A 19,124-nucleotide genomic window follows, 5' to 3' on the forward strand; every position below is an offset into this window, starting at 1 on the left:
AAAACTAAATAAACAGCTCCTGTTCATGTGAAGATTTCATGTTGTCCATCAGCAACTAAAACATGAACCTGAGATAAACTGAATCATTTAAATGTTCAGTCCGACGGCGGGTTCATGGGAAGCAGCTCACGTGTTCAGGAATCTGTGTATCATTCGTTCATTCTTTTTTCAAAATAAAACCACAAGTAAAAAAAAAAAGAAAAACAACTCTTTTTCTCAGTATTCGTTATCTTCGTCTTCGTCTGCCGTCACTGCGAAGGCAAAACAAACAAAACTTGAGGATCATTTAGATCCGATTGGACAGATTTTAGTAACGAGGTCCGAGGAGCTGGAGTTTCCCTCCGATCGGGGAAATACGACCAAGTGGAGAGGGTTTGTTTCTGGACCCATGATGGAAACATCAGCTAGTAAACCAGTAAACTAGTAAACCAGTAAACTAATAAACTAGTAACTAGTGGGAGTACGTCAGGTTTGGGATGATTTCTACGACTTCAGGGTTTGTTTACTGGATCAACAGAAAGTTTTTGCATGAAAACATCAGACACAGTCCTGGCTTTACTGCCCCCTCTGGCCAACCGGGGAACAGATGGGGTGGGGAGGATCCGGCCGGAATAACGTGATCCTTCCACGCGCTACGTCCGGCCGGAGAATCCCCACCCTGTCTGGTGGAAAGAAGCTGCTCATCCTCAGGTTCAGGAGGAGACCTGAGCTCAGTGCAGGAACTCCCGGGGTTGGTAGAGGGGGAAATGCCCAGGACTGTTATTTAGGTAGGAGCACTGGGTGATAAAAAAAATGGGAAAAAATCGGGGATAAAAAAAAAAAAAAAAAAAAAAAAAAAAAGAAAACATCAGACACGTCTCTGAGGATTAACACCGTGTCCTAATAACTGCATGTGATGTGAGCGAGCGTCAGCGACAAAATCAATTCCATGTCTTTATTTTCTATTGGACTGTCCTAACTGGACGTTTTGAGCTGAACATTTGTCGGACGACCTGCTTGTATTTTCTTCCTGCCGCTCGCGTTGAAAGCCGGTTGAAAGCGCTGTAGGAAACAGTCATGATGAGGAACGGCTGATCCAGTTAGTTGAAATGAGAAGTTATCTCTATGATTCCTCCTCATTTCACTACAAAAACCTCAATAAAGTTCAGCTGCTGGAGGGAGATGGACAGAGAGCTGGAAGTTTCACAGCTTATTATCTAAAGCTTGTCTTTTTCATTTCCCTTAATGTGATAGCCAGTCTCTGCTTAGCGAGAAACTGACCAGCGTTTCAGCAGAGTTTCAGCTGTCAATCAAAATAACGTGGTGGCCCATAACCGTTTCAGTCGGACAGAGAGCGTCCGATTTAACGCAGTGCGACGCGATAATCGGATGCTCTCATGCAGTTAGGACAGGCTCTAAGACAAAGCTGGAGACTGAGGGGGGGCTACTACTACTGGGGACCACACTAGCCACTAGCCCAGATAACCCTGTTACCTCTGGATTCCCTCCGGACCACCAGGGGGCTCATCCCTTCAGGTGGAGCAGCAGAGAGAAGAGACAAACCAGTCCAAACCAGTTAGGGCCGGAACAAAAGATCATACCACCAAGTTTCACCATACAAAAACATCACGATACAAAAACATCACGATTCAAAAACATACAAAAACATCACGATACGTGTCGTGGAGGCGACAAACTGCAGCTGATACTGGGTTATTAGTATGAATATATTGTGTTGACAGCAATCTTATTAAAGAAAAAGCACCAGACACTAATAATTTGCAGATGCTGAATATAATAATTGATGTTGAGTTCCCTGAAAGGTGCATTAAATAAATTAAATGTATTAATATTATTATTATTATTAAATATTACGAGGAAAAGTTCCTCAAAGTAAAGACGGTAGATTTAAATTCAGCTTCCAGAGACACCGTTACAGCTTCTTTCTCCCCGACCTTTTAACCACCGGTTAGTTAACCCTAACACACACACACACATCTACACACACACCTACACACACCTACACACACCTACACACACCTACACACCAGCACCACAGCGGAGCATCAATGTTATTGATGGTTACTTATGGGCTCAAATTAATGCCATAAGTATTTTGTATCAGTAAATAATCTTTGTACTTGTAGAAATATTTTGTGCGTGTGCAAAAAATATTTGTACTTGCAAAAAATATTTATACTTGCAAAAAATATTTGTACTTGCAAAAAATATTTATACTTGCAAAAAATATTTGTACTTGCAAAAAATATTTGTACTTGCAAAAAATATTTGTACTTGCAAAAAATATTTATACTTGCAAAAAATATTTGTACTTGCAAAAAATATTTGTACTTGCAAAAAATATTTGTACTTACAAAAAATATTTGTACTTGTAGATACAAAGCTTTTACAACTACGAGTTATGGCAGTGTTTTGACGTGCCAATAATAAGAGCCAATCAGCGATCTTTGGCACAGGTTTCAAAGCGTTTCTGGAGAGCCAATCAGATCATTGCATCTCCTACTGACGACGCCGCCATATTGGATGTTCAAGACTGTAAACTAATACAAGTAAATGGACTTATTTTCATAAAGCGCATTTCTACAAAGAAATGTACGTTTTACGTCTCATTTATTCATTCACACACGCACTAATATACTTGGGAAACAGTTAGGCACCAAATATAATATATTTAATTTTCTCAGATGGCAAAAATAAGAACTTTATTGATCCCACAGAGGAGTAATTCATGTTATATCAGCTATAGAGAACAAGGTAGTGCCCAAAAACAATATATATCCCCCCTCACAAAAATATTTGTACAAGTACAAAGTTTATTTACAGATACAAAATACTTATGGCATTAATTTGAGCCCATAGTTACTGGTCTAAGACCAGAACAGACCAGTTACCTTCACTTCCCCTCCTGTCCAGCAGGGGGCTCAAACTCCCCATCTCTGGGGGGAAACACACAGCCTTTCAAAATAAAGCTCAGCAGGAAACACACAGCCTTTCAAAATAAAGCTCAGCAGGAAACACACAGGCGCTTTCAAAATAAAGCTCAGCAGCAAACAGGAGAGTATGTGGAATATCAAGAGCTGACGGCCGGGGATAAATAACTGAAATAATTTCCAGGACTGCGACGTGAAACCAAATCCAGGTTCTGAACCGCAGGTTTGTTTCCCTCGTAATTATTAAATCCAGACTGAACATTTCAACAGCTGTAAAGGTTTTCTAACTCAAGAAAAGAATAAATACGCCTGAAGGAAACCAAGAAAACTAAATAAACAGCTCCTGGTTCATGTGAAGCTTTCATGATGTCCATCAGCAACTAAAACATGAACCTGAGATAAACTGAATAACTTAAATGTTCATGGGAAGCAGCTCACGTGTGCAAAATAATCTGTGTATCATTACTTTTTCAAAATAAAACCAAAAGTAAAAAAAAACACAAAAACAACTAATTTTCTCAGTATTCGTTAACTAAAATGAAAAAACTGATAAGGACAGTTTCCTGTTTTATCCATTTTAGATCTGAAGCAGGTTCAGTCTCTGGTAAAGTTAACTTTTACGCTCGGCAACTTCCGGCTCACTGAACCAGTAAACCAGTAAACTAGTAAACTAGTAAACTAGTAAACTAGTAGATTAGTAAACCACTAAACTAGTACACCAGTGAACTAGGAAACTAGATAACTAGTAAACCAGTAACTAGTAGGTCAGGTTTGGGATCAAGGTTTTGCATGAAAACATCAGACACGTCTGAGAGGATTAAGACAAAGATGGAGACTGGGGGGGGGGCTACGCACTGGGAACCACTACTGGGAACCAGTACTGGGAACTAGTACTGGGAACTAGTACTGGGAACTAGTACTGGGAACGAGTACTGGGAACCACGCTAGCAGAACTAGCTCTAGCCCAGATAACCCAGTTACCTCTGGACTCCCTCCGGACCACCAGGGGGCTCATCCCTCCTTCAGGTGGAGCAGCAGAGAGACAAACGTGTTAGCTGGAAATCTGCTGGATTCTGATTCAGAACAAACATCTCTGCAGGTTTATGGGCTTTAGTTCAGTCTCCTCAGGTGGGGGCTGCTGCCACAAACATTTACCTGTGAGGGGTTAAATGTGAGGGATTTACCTGTGGGGGGCGGTGGGCGCTGGGGCGGGGCCGGTCTGGGTGGGGGCGCCCCCCCAGGGCGGGGGGGAGGAGGGCGCCGGGGCTCCAGGGCCTGAGCTGCTGGGGGGCCGCCGGGCTGGAAGTCAACGGGGGGACCTGGAGGACGAGGGAGATATTTATCTGTCAAAGAGGCACTTAGGAATAAAGATTACAGTTAATACTAATTAATAAAACTTCACTAAACGTTCATCCTGCAACTAAGACGGTTTAGAAACGCGTTGCTGAAAACTTTTCCTGTGAAAAGATGCTGTAAAAGGTGAAATCTGACATAAAATGTTTGTTTTCTTTGGTATAAAGAAATACGTCCCAATTTACAAACGCAAATGTCTTATATATACAGTAATATATCCAATAATATATATAAGAATATATCCAATAATATAAATATTATATATAATATAATATATACAATAATATAAATAATAATATATAAACTAATATAAATAATAATATATACGATAATAATATATCCAATAATATCAACAATAATATATAAAATAATATGTCGAAACATATATATAATATATACAATATAAATAATAATATGTACAAAAATATATACAATATATATATAATAATATAAACTAAAGCAATCATCATAATAGTTTTATTATTATATAATGTATATAATAATATATAATATTATGTATATTGTTATATATAATACTATATACCAAAAATATAAATAATATATATTATTATTATGTATATTATTATATATACAATAATATATGCAATAATATATAATAATATAAACTAAAGCATCATCATAATAGTTATTATTATATAATTATCATATAATAAATATAATAATATAAGACAATAACAGGCTACAAACATCCCTGAAATGAAAATGCTTTAATGTAAAGCATGTAAACATTTATAATGTTTATGTTTGGTATCAATGGAGACCCCGTCAGAACCGGGTCCCGGTGGTCCGGGTGGTCCCGGTCCTGGTCCCCGTCTTACCTTGCGAGGGTCTGCGTGGGTGCTGGGAGCGGCCGGGCCGGCTGGGGGCCTCCCCGTGGGTGGGGGAGGGGCAGGGGCTTCCCCGGGGGGAGGCCAGGGGGGACGAGCCCGGGCCAGACCCCGACCCGGACCCGGACCCGGGCTGCAGGTGCTGGGGGAGGATCTGCTCCAGCTCCTCGTCCACGTCCCCTGGAAACACAGACATTAAGACTAAATATGGTCGAAACGAACCTTTATCACCTGAGGAAAACAAGACACGTCCCCTGGAAACACACACAACAGGTCAGATAATCTAACTACAGTTAAACTAAGACTAAATAACATTATCAAAGAACCTTTATCACCTGAGGAAAACAAGACGAAAATAATGGTCATGTGACGATAACGATAATAAAATATATAATGCAATATCGTAGAACAGCGGTGTCCAACCAGTCAGAGCCACGATTGGTTCCTGTGTTTCTGTAAAGATCCACATCAACTACCCATGATCCTTCACTCCATCAACTACCCATGATCCTTCACTCCATCAACTACCCATGATCCCTCACTCCCTGCTGTTGCCTCCACTTCTTACGTGTCTGTCTTTCACTGCACCATTAAATAAAGTGGCCATAGCCGTATGACCCCAGGAAAAGAGCCGTATGACTCCAGGAAAAGAGCTGCATGACACCGGGAAAAGAGCTGCATGACACCAGGAAAAGAGCTGTATGACACCGGGAAAAGAGCCGTATGACACCAGGAAAAGAGCTGTATGACACCAGGAAAAGAGCTGCATGACACCAGGAAAAGAGCTGTATGACACCGGGAAAAGAGCTGCATGACACCGGGAAAAGAGCTGCATGACACCAGGAAAAGAGCTGTATGACACCGGGAAAAGAGCTGCATTACACCAGGAAAAGAGCTGTATGACACCGGGAAAAGAGCTGCATGACACCGGGAAAAGAGCCGTATGACACCAGGAAAAGAGCTGCATGACACCGGGAAAAGAGCTGCATGACACGGGGAAAAGAGCTGCATGACACCAGGAAAAGAGCCGTATGACACCAGGAAAAGAGCCGTATGACACCAGGAAAAGAGCCGTATGACACCAGGAAAAGAGTCACATGACACCAGGAAAAGAGCCGTATGACACCAGGAAAAGAGCTGCATGACACCAGGAAAAGAGCTGCATGACACCGGAAAAGAGCCGCATGACACCAGGAAAAGAGCCGTATGACACCAGGAAAAGAGCCATATGACACCGGGAAAAGAGCTGCATGACACCAGGAAAAGAGCTGCATGACACCAGGAAAAGAGCTGCATGACACCAGGAAAAGAGCCGCATGACACCAGGAAAAGAGCCGTATGACACCTGGAAAAGAGCCGTATGACACCGGGAAAAGAGCCGTATGACACCGGGAAAAGAGCCGTATGACACCGGGAAAAGAGCTGCATGACACCAGGAAAAGAGCTGCATGACACCGGGAAAAGAGCCGCATGACACCGGGAAAAGAGCCGCATGACACCAGGAAAAGAGCTGCATGACACCAGGAAAAGAGCCGTATGACACCAGGAAAAGAGCTGCATGACACCGGGAAAGGAGCCGTATGACACTGGGAAAGGAGCTGCATGACACCAGGAAAAGAGTCACATGACACCGGGAAAAGAGCCGTATGACACCGGGAAAAGAGCCGTATGACACCCGGAAAAGAGCTGCATGACACCAGGAAAAGAGCCGTATGACACCGGGAAAAGAGCCGTATGACACCGGGAAAAGAGCCGTATGACACCGGGAAAAGAGCCGTATGACACCGGAAAAGAGCTGCATGACACCGGGAAAAGAGCTGCATGACAGCGGGAAAAGAGCTGTATGACACCGGGAAAAGAGCTGTATGACACCGGGAAAAGAGCCGTATGACACCAGGAAAAGAGCTGCATGACACCGGGAAAAGAGCTGCATGACAGCGGGAAAAGAGCTGTATGACACCGGGAAAAGAGCTGTATGACACCGGGAAAAGAGCTGTATGACACCGGGAAAAGAGCCGCATGACACTGGGAAAAGAGCTGCATGACTCCAGGAAAAGAGCCGTATGACACCGGGAAAAGAGCTGTATGACACCGGGAAAAGAGCTGCATGACACCGGGAAAAGAGCTGCATGACTCCAGGAAAAGAGCTGCATGACACCAGGAAAAGAGCTGCATGACACCGGGAAAAGAGCCGTATGACACCGGAAAAAGAGCCGTATGACACCGGGAAAAGAGCCGTATGACACCGGAAAAAGAGCCGTATGACACCAGGAAAAGAGCCGTATGACACCTGGAAAAGAGCCGTATGACACCGCGAAAAGAGCCGTATGACACCGGGAAAAGAGCCGTATGACACCAGGAAAAGAGCTGCATGACACCAGGAAAAGAGTCACATGACACCGGGAAAAGAGCCGCATGACACCGGGAAAAGAGCTGCATGACTCCAGGAAAAGAGCCGTATGACACCGGGAAAAGAGCTGTATGACACCGGGAAAAGAGCTGCATGACACCGGGAAAAGAGCTGCATGACACCAGGAAAAGAGCTGCATGACACCGGGAAAAGAGCCGTATGACACCGGAAAAAGAGCTGTATGACACCGGGAAAAGAGCCGTATGACACCGGAAAAAGAGCCGTATGACACCAGGAAAAGAGCCGTATGACACCAGGAAAAGAGCCGTATGACACCAGGAAAAGAGCCGTATGACACCAGGAAAAGAGCTGCATGACACCAGGAAAAGAGCCGTATGACACCGGGAAAAGAGCTGCATGACACCGGGAAAAGAGCCGCATGACACCGGAAAAAGAGCCGTATGACACCGGGAAAAGAGCCGTATGACACCGGGAAAAGAGCCGTATGACACCGGGAAAAGAGCCGTATGACACCGGGAAAAGAGCCGTATGACACCGGGAAAAGAGCCGTATGACACCGGGAAAAGAGCCGTATGACACCAGGAAAAGAGCTGTATGACACCAGGAAAAGAGCCGTATGACACCAGGAAAAGAGCCGTATGACACCAGGAAAAGAGCTGCATGACACCAGGAAAAGAGCTGCATGACACTAGGAAAAGAGCCGCATGTGGCCCGCGAGCCGCGGGTTGGACACCCGTGGACTAGGGTAAAACTAGAATTGAAACAGGTTGCCAGAAACAACACCAGTCCCAGCTCTCAGGACCAGGATTCACCCCCTCACCCTCCATGTCGTAGTCGTCCCCCAGGTCCACGTCTTCAGCCAGCAGCGTGGAGCTGGCCGAGGTCGGGATGCTGCCGCAGATTCTATCCACGCTCATCTCCTCCTCCAGACTCCGGATCCAGCCGGGACTCCGGAGACGGATATCGATCATCTTCCCCAGAACCTGCAGGGAATGAGAAAAAAATACAATTAAAGCTGCTGCAGCGATGAACGGGCCCTCGCGCGTGCAATTTTCACCAATAAATGTCAAGGACTCAAAACTAAGTCCGATGACACCACCATGACTCTTTATGTCAAACCATTCAAAAGTTATGGCAGAAAGTAGGAACTATCAGATATGGACCAATCAGATGTCGTCTATCGTCGGTAACGCTTTTGACTGAGAAAAGTAATGTGCGTTGTCGCAGGATGGAGACGCACATTTTGATGTATAACACACCTGGGTGCACGTTACGGTTCAGGTGAAGAAACGGCCGAAGGAATGGAATAAATTGTGCCAAAATTCCACGATTAATTGAAAATGTCTGACTTCCTGTTGGGTTTGGGCCATGGCGGCAAGAGACTTTTCTTTAAGTTGTGACATGATACAGGTGTGTACCGATTTTCGTGCATGTACGTCAAACCGTATCGTGGGGCTTGAGGCGCAAAGTTTTCTAGGGGGCGCTGTTGAGCCGTTAGGCCACGCCCATTAATGCAAACCATTAAATATCACGTTTTTCACCAGGCCTGGCTTGGTGATAAATTTGGTGACTTTTGGGGCACGTTTAGGGGGAAAAAAGCTCTAATTTCGTCGGAAGAAAAATAAAAACGAGGAAAACGAGGATAATAATAAAAACATACAGATACGATAGGTTCTTCGCACTGTAAGTGCGAAGGCCCTAATAAAACAAATAAAACTATAAACTATAAACAGTTCCAACCAGAAATCTGCACGTGCACACCGAGAAATTGTCTGTTTATATCCATCTTTTTGGAACGCTGTTTTTTTTTTGTTTTTTGTTTTTTGTTCTTGCTTTTATTACAGTATAATGTATTTTCTTGGTGAGAACTTTGAATAAGCCCATTTAGGGCTTCCTTTCTCACCTGCATATATTTTCATGCTTTTATGTTCATTTAAACTTTTGTACCGTTTTTTTTATGTTGTGCAAATAAACAAATCAAATCAAATCAAATCAAAACCAGATTTACTGTCATCAGATTAGACCTGATGTCACACGGCACCTTAAAGTGTTTTAAATCATTTTACACAACGTAACCAGATCATAGACTAGTAGGTCTCCAGACCTCTCTTGGTTTAGTCTTGACTACAAATCTACCAGATTATTCTGTCCACAACATCAGCTGATTTCCCCTGAACTCCAGGAGCATGCTGGGTAATCTTCGTTTTGAATGAATAGTTGTTCTCTCATATGTAAGTCACTTTGGATAAAAGCGTGTGCTAAATGACAGTAGTAGTAGTAGTAGTAGCAGTAGTAGTAGTAGTAGAATAGAAACACATGTCTGGGTATTATGGGATTATTAATGGATTATTAATGGATTATTAATGGATTACCACCGTGTAAAGGAGTGCTGACTCACCGTGGAGGCGCTGAGCGACAGCGCGGCCAGCGCAGAGTATCCTTCCAGGAAAGTTACCCACATCTTCTCCTCCACAAACCTGCAGGAAACATCAACAAATAAATAATAATATAAAATAATAATAAATAAATTAAAGCTGCAAGCAGCGATGAACGGATGAACGGGCCCTAAAAATAATAATAATAATAATTAAAGCTGCAAGCAGCGATGAACGGGCCCTCGCACGTGCAATTTTCACCAATAAAGGTCAAGGACTCAAAACCGAGTGTAGGAGCCATTTCCCTAGTTTAATTGTATGTGTATGTGTTTATTTTTCCTACTAGAGGGTGTAGGTTTCACTCTGCTATTTTACTCTGCTATTTACGTCAGTCACAGGTAATTGGTTGCCGCACCTGCACAGGTGTTATAGGTTGGTGATTGTCAGCAGTCAGGGCAGAGTGGTGGAGGGAGCACACGTTTTTACCGTAGCGTATGCCAACCGTTGTGTTCAACATTATCTGGTAATATAACCGTTTTCAAAATCATAATTTTTTGTGCAATAAATGGGAACGTGACCCAAAGGAGAACTGCTCTGGAAAGTGGATTTGTTGGACTAAAGGCTATGAGTCAAAGACATTCCTAACCACCGCAAGTGTGACTAATCAAACTTTCTTTTTGTTTGTGAGATAGTCACCACACCGAGTCCGATGACACCACCATGACTCTTTATGTCAAACCATTCAAAAGTTATTGCAGAAAGTAGGAACTGTTAAATATGGTCCAATCAGAAGAAGGGGGGGGGCTAATTTGCACCAATTATGCTCAAGGACTCAAAACAGAGTCCGAACAGGACATGGTTTTGTTTGTAAACGCACTCAACTTTCTTCAATTTCTTTTTAGCAAAGCATTTTATCACTAAACAATGCTGTTTTACTTTCTTTCCCTAGTTAGGGCCCGAGCACTTGCAGTGCGAAGGCCCTATTGTATCTGTAGGAATTCTTCTTCTTCTTAATGTTCTGAGAAAAGGAAGGTCTTTTTTCCCCTAAACATGCCCAAAAAGTCACCAAATTTTGCACCAAGCCAGGCCTGGCGAAAAATTTGATATTTAATGGTTTGCATTAATGGGTGCTGTTCTAACGGCTCAACAGCGCCCCCTTGAAAACTTTGTGCCTCAAGCCCCACAATACGGTTTGACGTACATGCACGAAAATCAGTACACTCCTGTATCATGTCGCAACTTAAAGAAAAGTCTCTTGGCGCCATGGCCCAAACCCAACAGGAAGTCGGCCATTTTGAATTGATCCTGTAATTCTGGCGCAATTTATGCCATTCCTTCGGCAGTTAATACGGCCCGAACCGTAACGTGCACCCAGGTGTGTTAGACATCAAAATGTGCGTCTCCATCCTGCGACTACGCGCATTACTTTTGACGCTGGACGCCAAAAAGCGCACCCCCCTTCATCTGATTGGTCGATATGTGATAGTTCCTATTTTCTGCTATAACCTTTAAATGGTTTGACATAAAGAGTCATGGTGGTGTCATCGGACTCAGTTTTGAGTCCTTGACCTTTATTGGTGAAAATCGCACGTGCGAGGGCCCGTTCATCGCTGCTTGCAGCTTTAATTATTATTACTGTTATTACCTGATGAGTATAATTATAATTATTACCTGATCAGAATAATAATTATTATTATTATAATAATTATTACCTGATGAGAATAACCTAATTATTATAATTATTACCTGATTATTATTATAATTATTGTTACCTGATGAGAATAATTATTAAGGATAATTATTATAATAATCACCTGATCAGTATAATTATTAAGGATAATTATTATAATTATTACCTGATCAGAATAATTATTATAATTATAATTATTATTACCTGATCAGTATAATTATTAAGGATGATTATAATTATTATATTTACCTGATGAGAATAACCTCTCCGAACTGGGCGAACTTGTCCAGCAGCTCGTCGATGAGCTCGTCACTGAAGAAGTCGCTGGGCCCGGAGGAGCAGAGCGACACCAGGATGGTTCCGTCGGGCGGGCCCTGCAGGGCGATCACGTCCTTGTAGACCTGGTGCCGGGCCTCGGGGTCCACCTCCAGGACGTCCACGTCCATCACCGACACCACCGGCCTGGGGAGAGGGGAGGGTTAGAGGGAGGACCTGGTTCTGGAGGACCCTGGTACCCTAGACCTGGGCCCTGTCCCAATACTCCCACTACCCCTAGTTTTCATCCCTTCCCCTAAATTCTGCACGTTCCCGTGAGGGTAGTGGTGTCCCAATTCCTTTTTCCACCTAGTGGTAGTGAAGAAAACGAGGGGTAGTGGCTGAATCTGTCCCTACGGATCGAGGGATTTCCGATCCTCACTAGCTGATCTAGGGACCAAAAAATTTCCCAGAATGCTTTTCGTTGTCATTTGCTGACTGAATCAAACAGAAAAACATGGCAGACATTTCTTATTTTTTAGTGAATAAAATCAATATTTTGAGTTAGTTTCTGCATAAAAATGCGTTTTGATTACATTTCTAGCGAGAAATATATATTTTACTTTCATAATATTCACTCAGTGAATGTACATAATCACTTGTTTTCCCCGTTATTGCAACCTCACCAGAATAAAGGCTGTTTTATGGTTCCGCGTTACACCAACGCAGAGCCTACGGCGTAGGTTACGCGGCGACGCGCGCCGTACTACATCGTAGGCTCTGCGTCGATTTAACGCGGAACCATAAAACAGCTCCCGAAGCCGGCAGGCAGAAATGCCGAAATTTTCGTAGCTACAACTGTTAGATTTCATCTATTAAACCAACATTTATCTTCCTAAATGATTTATTTCAGCCAGTGGTAATTCTCCACAGAGCTGCAGGTTTCTCCCCGGGACGACGGCAGGTTGACCTGGGGATCAATCCTGTACGTGAGCTACTGCTGCTGCTGAAATTAAAACAGCTTTTGGCTCTCTGCTTCCTGATCAGGGGTAGGGATGAAAACGAGGGGAAGGGGGAGTATTGGGACAGACCTGGGAAGATAGTGCCCTAAAATCTGTCCCTTATTTTTTAGGGGTAGTGAAGAAAAGAAGGGCGAGTGAAAGAAAGTAGGGGGAGTATTGGGATTGGGCCTTGGTGCCGGGCCTCGGGGTCCACTTCCAGGACGTCCACGTCCATCACCGACACCACCGGCCTGGGGGGACGGGAGGGGGAGTCAGGGGGAGGGAGAATTCTGGAGGAACCCGGTCCCTCGGACTAGGGATGTCCTGATACTGATACTGGTATCTGTATCCAGGGTGCTTGCTCTTTTTCCAAATTAAAATTCCAGACTTTTCCCAGACTTTTTTAAAACTGATATTTTTTTTCCCAAGACCTTAACTTTACGTATTTGTATACTTGTGTGCCTACTGCCTACTTGATTGGTTGAGATTGTACCAATTGCGTTTATTAGAAATGTTTGTTAGAATTTTTTATAGCCTAGTATTCAATGAACGAATGCATTATTCACAGTAAATTATGTTTTTACTGATGAAAACGTTGCAAAACATGAAAATCACAAGTACATGAATTTCACATTTTCACAATGCCTTTGAGCATACTGTAAAATTCTACCATAATTTTTTCCCCCATACTTTATTAAAACTTTCACACAAAATTAAAGACTTTTCAAGGTCTGGAAAACAGTGTTTCAAAATTCCATACTTATTAAGACTTTCAAGACTTGCGCAAGCACCCTGTGTATCGGTATCGGGGCCGATACTGCTCTCATAAACTCGTACTCGCAAACATTCTCTGATACCAGGCACCACTGATTAGCGACTTTAGGGGGAGATGTTGAGCTGCAGTCAGTGGTGGTGATATCTTTAAAGTGAACCCCCGTCACGAAGAAGAAAAATAATAAATAGCGGAAAAGAAAAGAAAATAAGAGAAGAGATAACAGAAAATGGAGAAATGTAGCGACAATCTGGAGAAAAGTGGGTGGAAGATCGGCAGGTTAAAGCCCAGTCGGCTCAGTCCCAACACACGGTGGTAAATGAGTCTTCAACAACTGCAAAGCAGCTGTGAAATGTGGTGTAACAGATGTACTGTAATTATTTTCTGTATAAAAATAGAATTTGGTGTCAAAAAGTCTTTTTTCAAACTTGAAAAAGAGGGTCGTCTTATAATCAGGGTCGTCTTATATTCGGACCAATGCGGTATATGTTTGATATTTTCTTAAATGTGAAGACAGTGCTAGTGTGGAGACTTTTATTTACACAGAAAGATTATTTTTTTGTTTAAAATAGTTATTCTACTCATTTTATGTATTTTTATTGAATGTATCTGTTTCAAATAAAACCTGTTTTCCAATTCATTGCATTTTTAGCCTAGTTGTTTTCGTGGTAGAAGTATCGTATCGGTACTCGGTATTGGCGAGTACACAAATTAAAATACTCTGAGGTCTCTGCTAGCTCTGCTAGCTGCCTGAGGTCTCTGCTAGCTCTGCTAGCTGCCTGTGGTCTCTGCTACGTAGCTACCTGAGGTCTCTGCTAGCTACCTGAGGTCTCTGCTACGTAGCTACCTGAGGTCTCTGCTACGTAGCTACCTGAGGTCTCTGCTACGTAGCTACCTGAGGTCTCTGCTAGCTCTGCTAGCTACCTGAGGTCTCTGCTACGTAGCTACCCGAGGTCTCTGCTAGCTACCTGAGGTCTCTGCTAGCTACCTGAGGTCTCTGCTAGCTACCTGAGGTCTCTGCTACGTAGCTACCTGGGTCTCTGCTAGTTACCTGAGGTCTCTGCTAGCTCTGCTACGTAGCTACCTGTGGTCGGAGGTCTTGAGCTCGGCTCTTCCGTAGAACTTCAAGGATCCGGGGCTCCAGGTCTCCGGGTCGTCCTGGGCGTCGGCCGCCGTGGAGGCTCCGCCCACCACGTTCATCTCCTCCGCTGCAGACGGAACAACCGGTGAATGAATGAATTAAGTTTATTCAATCATGACACAAAAACAACACCAAAAAACATCGTGCACAGCATTGACATTTCTACGGAGCCCCTAAAGCAGCTCGGCAACCCGTGGCTCTTTAGCGCCGCCCTAGTGGCTCCTGGAGCTTTTTCAGAAATGTTTGACATTTTTTGTTACTTTTTTTTTCTTTTTTCCTTTTTTTCTCTTTTTTTCCCTTTTTTCCTCTTTTTTCTTCTTCTTTTTTTCTACTTTTTTTTCCTTTTTTTATTTTTTCTTCTCTTTTCCTTTTGTTCCCTTTTTTCTTCCTTTTTCCTTTCCTTTTTAATCTCGACATTTCAACTTTTTTCTAGAAATTTTGTCTTTTTTCTCGACTTTTTTCATGAAATTTCGACTTTTTTCTCAAAATTTGACTTTTTTCTCAACATTTCAACTTTTTTCTCGACTTTTTTCTCAAAATTTTGACTTTTTTCTCAACATTTCGACTTTTTTCTCAAAATGTTGTTTTTCTCAACATTTCGACTTTTTTCTGGACATCTCAACTTTTTTTTCGAAGTGCATAATGAAAAAAAAAAACCTCCCCCAGTTATAACTAATATAGAAACATGCAGCATGTGATTCTTCATTCTAAGGCTGATACAAGACTTCATTTTTTGCGGCTCCAGACATATTTGTTTTTTGTGTTTTTGGTCCAATATGATCTAAAACATTTTGGGTTCCCGACCCCTGGCCTATCGTATATTATCAACTTTCTTTCTTTGGCTACCAACCTCCAGAAAAGCAAAGAGAATTGAAGGTGATTTAAGGTGGTTTTAAAGGTGGATCCCCACAATTCCACACAGTGAGATAAATAGGGAACAATCAATGCAAGGCTTTGGAATTCAGTGCATGTCTGGATTCATACAGGATTAAGTCTCTACTCTAGAGCAGCAGCGTCTCAGCTGACCCGTCTTGTTGAAGTTCCACTTCCGTCTCTTCCACAGGATCCGGTCGGTCCAGGCCGGAGTACGACACTTCTCACTGGTGTCGTAATCCTCGGAGAAAAGGTCGTACTTGTACGTGGGAGCAAAGTCCAGGTTTCCCTCGATGAAACCTCGGAACACCTGGGGAACACGCAGGAAGACAATATTAGTTTATATATATATATATTAGTGCTGTCAGGGGATTAAAAAAAAAAATTAATTACAGGATTTATAATTAATTAATCTAATTAATCTCATATCTGCTAAAGGTCCCCAAATAAAGAATTCGAATTCTAGGACATTACAAAATTGCAGTGCATGGCTAATCAATTGAATACACTAAGAAGAGAAGATTCTAAATCCACATTTTTATTGGTGAAGTGTGTGGGGCAATTTTTACAGGATAATATGTATTTCTGTGTGTTTCTGCTCCAGTAACTGGTCTATATATATTAGGAGTGTAACAATATATCGTGCCACGAAATTTTGCGATACAAAAACGTCACAATACGTGTCGTGGAGGTGACAAACTGTATCTGATATTGGATTATTAATATTAATCTATTGTGTTGACTAGTAACGGCCCCGCCTCGACCCGCGGACCAAAATCTCCCTCCGCTCAGAAGAAACTAGTACCGTTTTGAGCTCTGAACTTTTACTTATGTAAGTCTGGTGTAGAGTTAAGCCTTACTTTATTAAATTAAACCTTTTTGGGGTGGTGAGTAGGATAAACACGGGGAAACTTCTGCTGAGTTCCAGTGTACTTTAATGTCCCTCAACAGTGTAGGATTTTAGAACATCAACACAGCACCTAGTGCCGTACTGTGGCGTATCACTCCGCCCAATCTAAAACAGACTAATCACTACAGATAAACTGACTAGTGTCATTATAGTCCCTGATTTACATCAGAATATAAAGAATAGATTTATAAAATAATGAAATAACCTTCTTAACAAAAATAAATCTCCTCTTACACTTATAAGGTGAGCATGAATCAATCTTTTTTATGATGTAAAATTGTATGTATTTATTTACTTTTATTTATTTATTTAATTTTAGTTGTTAAATTTCTGGAAAAGAAAAAAGTCAAATCATACATGAGAGAAACTATTCAGTTTGTGTCTAAATATTTGTACTTGTATGAAACTGAAGATCATAATTCAAACCTGACATTTACTTTTAGTTCAGTTTGTGGAAAATGGTCGGCCTGGCTTTCTCTTTAAAACTTAAACAGTTATAAAGCATTACAAACTGTAACAATAGGGCAAACGTACAGTATTGTTTTGTATTTTGTGTCTTTCAAATAAAAGACCATTTTTTTCCAGTCATGTGTTCCTCATTCAAGGTTAAAAAAATACTGCTATAATATCGTATCGTATCGTTATCGTGAGATTAGTGTATCGTTACACCCCTAATATTTATATATATTTATATTTATTACCAGTCCAGAGTTCTTCTGCTCCAGTAACTGGTCTGTATTTATATATATTTATATATATTTATATTTATTACCAGTCCAGAGTTCTTCTGCTCCAGTAACTGGTCTGTATTTATATATATTTATATATATTTATATTAATTACCAGTCCAGAGTTCTTCTGCTCCAGTAACTGGTCTGTATTTATATATATTTATATATTTACCAGTCCAGAGTTCTTCTGCTCCAGTAACTGGTCTCCGGCCGTCAGGGCGTCCCAGTTCTGCTGCCGGATCAGCTCCTTCACCTCGTCGTTGGGCAGACCGATGCGGTAGTTGAAGTCCCCGCACCAGAACACGTAGTCGTGGGAGTAGAGTAGCCGGCCCTGAGGGAAACACCAGAATCTCAGTACCGGTACCAACGGTACCTACGACCCGGGGGGTCTGGACCCGGACCTGGACCAGGGACCCGGGACCGGAGTTCTGCCAATTTCTGCTGCTTTGCCAAAAAATGCTCCCTACACTGCAAAAAACTCAAAATCTTACCAGGAATATTTGTCTTATTTCTAGTTAAAATGTCTCATTTTTAGTCCAAGAAATCATATCACACTTAAAACAAGAGTCATTACCAGAAAAATAACTTGTTATTTGACAATTTTCACCTGTTTCAAGTAAATTTTCACTTGAAATAAGTAGAAAAATCTGCCAGTGGAACAAGATTTATCTTCTTGAAAATCGACTTGAAACAGGTGAAAATTGTTGTTTTTTCAAGTTATGACTCTTGTTTTAAGTGTAATGAGATTTTTTTCTCTTTATCGTATAATGTTCACAAAGTGTAATGCAATTCGTGTCATGGGTCGTGTATTTTGAAGGATCACACTGCAAAAATATCTTATTTCTAGTTAAAATGTCTCATTACACTTAAAACAAGACTCATCACTGGAAAAAACAACAATTTTCACCTGTTTCAAGTAGATTTTCACTTAAAATAAGTAGAAAAATCTGCCAGTGGAACAAGATTTTTTTGCTTGTAATGAGAAGATAAATCTTGTTCCACTGGCAGATTTTTCTACTTATTTCAAGTGAAATTTTACTTGAAACAGGTGAAAATTGTCAAATAAGTAATTTTTCTGGTAATGACTCTTGTTTTAAGTGTAATGAGATTTTTTGACTAAAAATTTGACATTTTAACTAGAAATAAGACAAATATTCCTGGTAAGATTTTGAGTTTTTGCAGTGTGTTAAATAGTTTTGCTTTTTTTATATTTTGATGCTTTTAATTGTTTTCTGTTTAATTCTTTTTAAGTGTTCGAGACAAAGCCAACATAAAAAAAAAAATAATTAAATAAAGCGATATAATTGTTTTTTTCCTCTTTATCGTATAATGTTCACAAAGTCTAATGCAATTCATGTCATGGGTCACGTATTTTGAAGGATCAAATACTCAACATCCCATATTATCAATTTTACATCGTGCAAGAAATGATGGTCGTGGCAATCAAACTTTGAAAAAGTAGCATTTGTGGGCGGGTAGCGAGGATTTGGTTGCCGTGGTTACCATGGGGAAGGTGAGGCGGCGCGTGATCTCGTTGTAGTCGTCGTTCCTCTCCTTGACCTGTGATTGGCCGGCGGCGAAGTGAGAGCAGACGAAGCAGATGCTGGTGGTGTGGAACAGCAGCCGGATGGCCACGCCCCCTTTGTTCCCCGTGGCCCCGCCCATCCCCGTCTTCACCGTATCCACGGCAACGTCCCTGATGACGGACAACAGTCAATCAATCAATCAATCAATCAATCAAAGCACCTTTCATCCAGGTACATGAAATACAAAGTGCTTAACATTTGGACTGAAAAATAAGCATAATAAAAATAAAAATAAAAACTGGGAGACCAATACACACTGACATATAATATAATTAATTAAAATGAAAT

At 41.7% G+C, this 19,124-nt stretch overlaps 1 protein-coding gene across 1 annotated transcript in view; it reads right to left on the reverse strand.

The window, feature by feature from the left end:
- The window catches only part of LOC133459401 (synaptojanin-1-like), a 66,969-nt gene that overhangs the window by 9,677 nt on the left and 38,168 nt on the right, over window positions 1–19,124 (reverse strand). The window contains 10 exon segments of the mRNA XM_061739295.1: window positions 3,912–3,950; window positions 4,115–4,249; window positions 5,123–5,311; window positions 8,323–8,485; window positions 9,901–9,979; window positions 11,817–12,029; window positions 14,680–14,803; window positions 15,763–15,919; window positions 17,423–17,581; window positions 18,754–18,946. Of these exon segments, the coding sequence (XP_061595279.1) occupies window positions 3,912–3,950; window positions 4,115–4,249; window positions 5,123–5,311; window positions 8,323–8,485; window positions 9,901–9,979; window positions 11,817–12,029; window positions 14,680–14,803; window positions 15,763–15,919; window positions 17,423–17,581; window positions 18,754–18,946 (1,451 nt within the window).

The sequence above is a fragment of the Cololabis saira genome, chromosome 14, assembly GCF_033807715.1.
Source record: "Cololabis saira isolate AMF1-May2022 chromosome 14, fColSai1.1, whole genome shotgun sequence".
In the NCBI taxonomy this organism is placed as follows: Eukaryota; Metazoa; Chordata; class Actinopteri; order Beloniformes; family Belonidae; genus Cololabis; species Cololabis saira.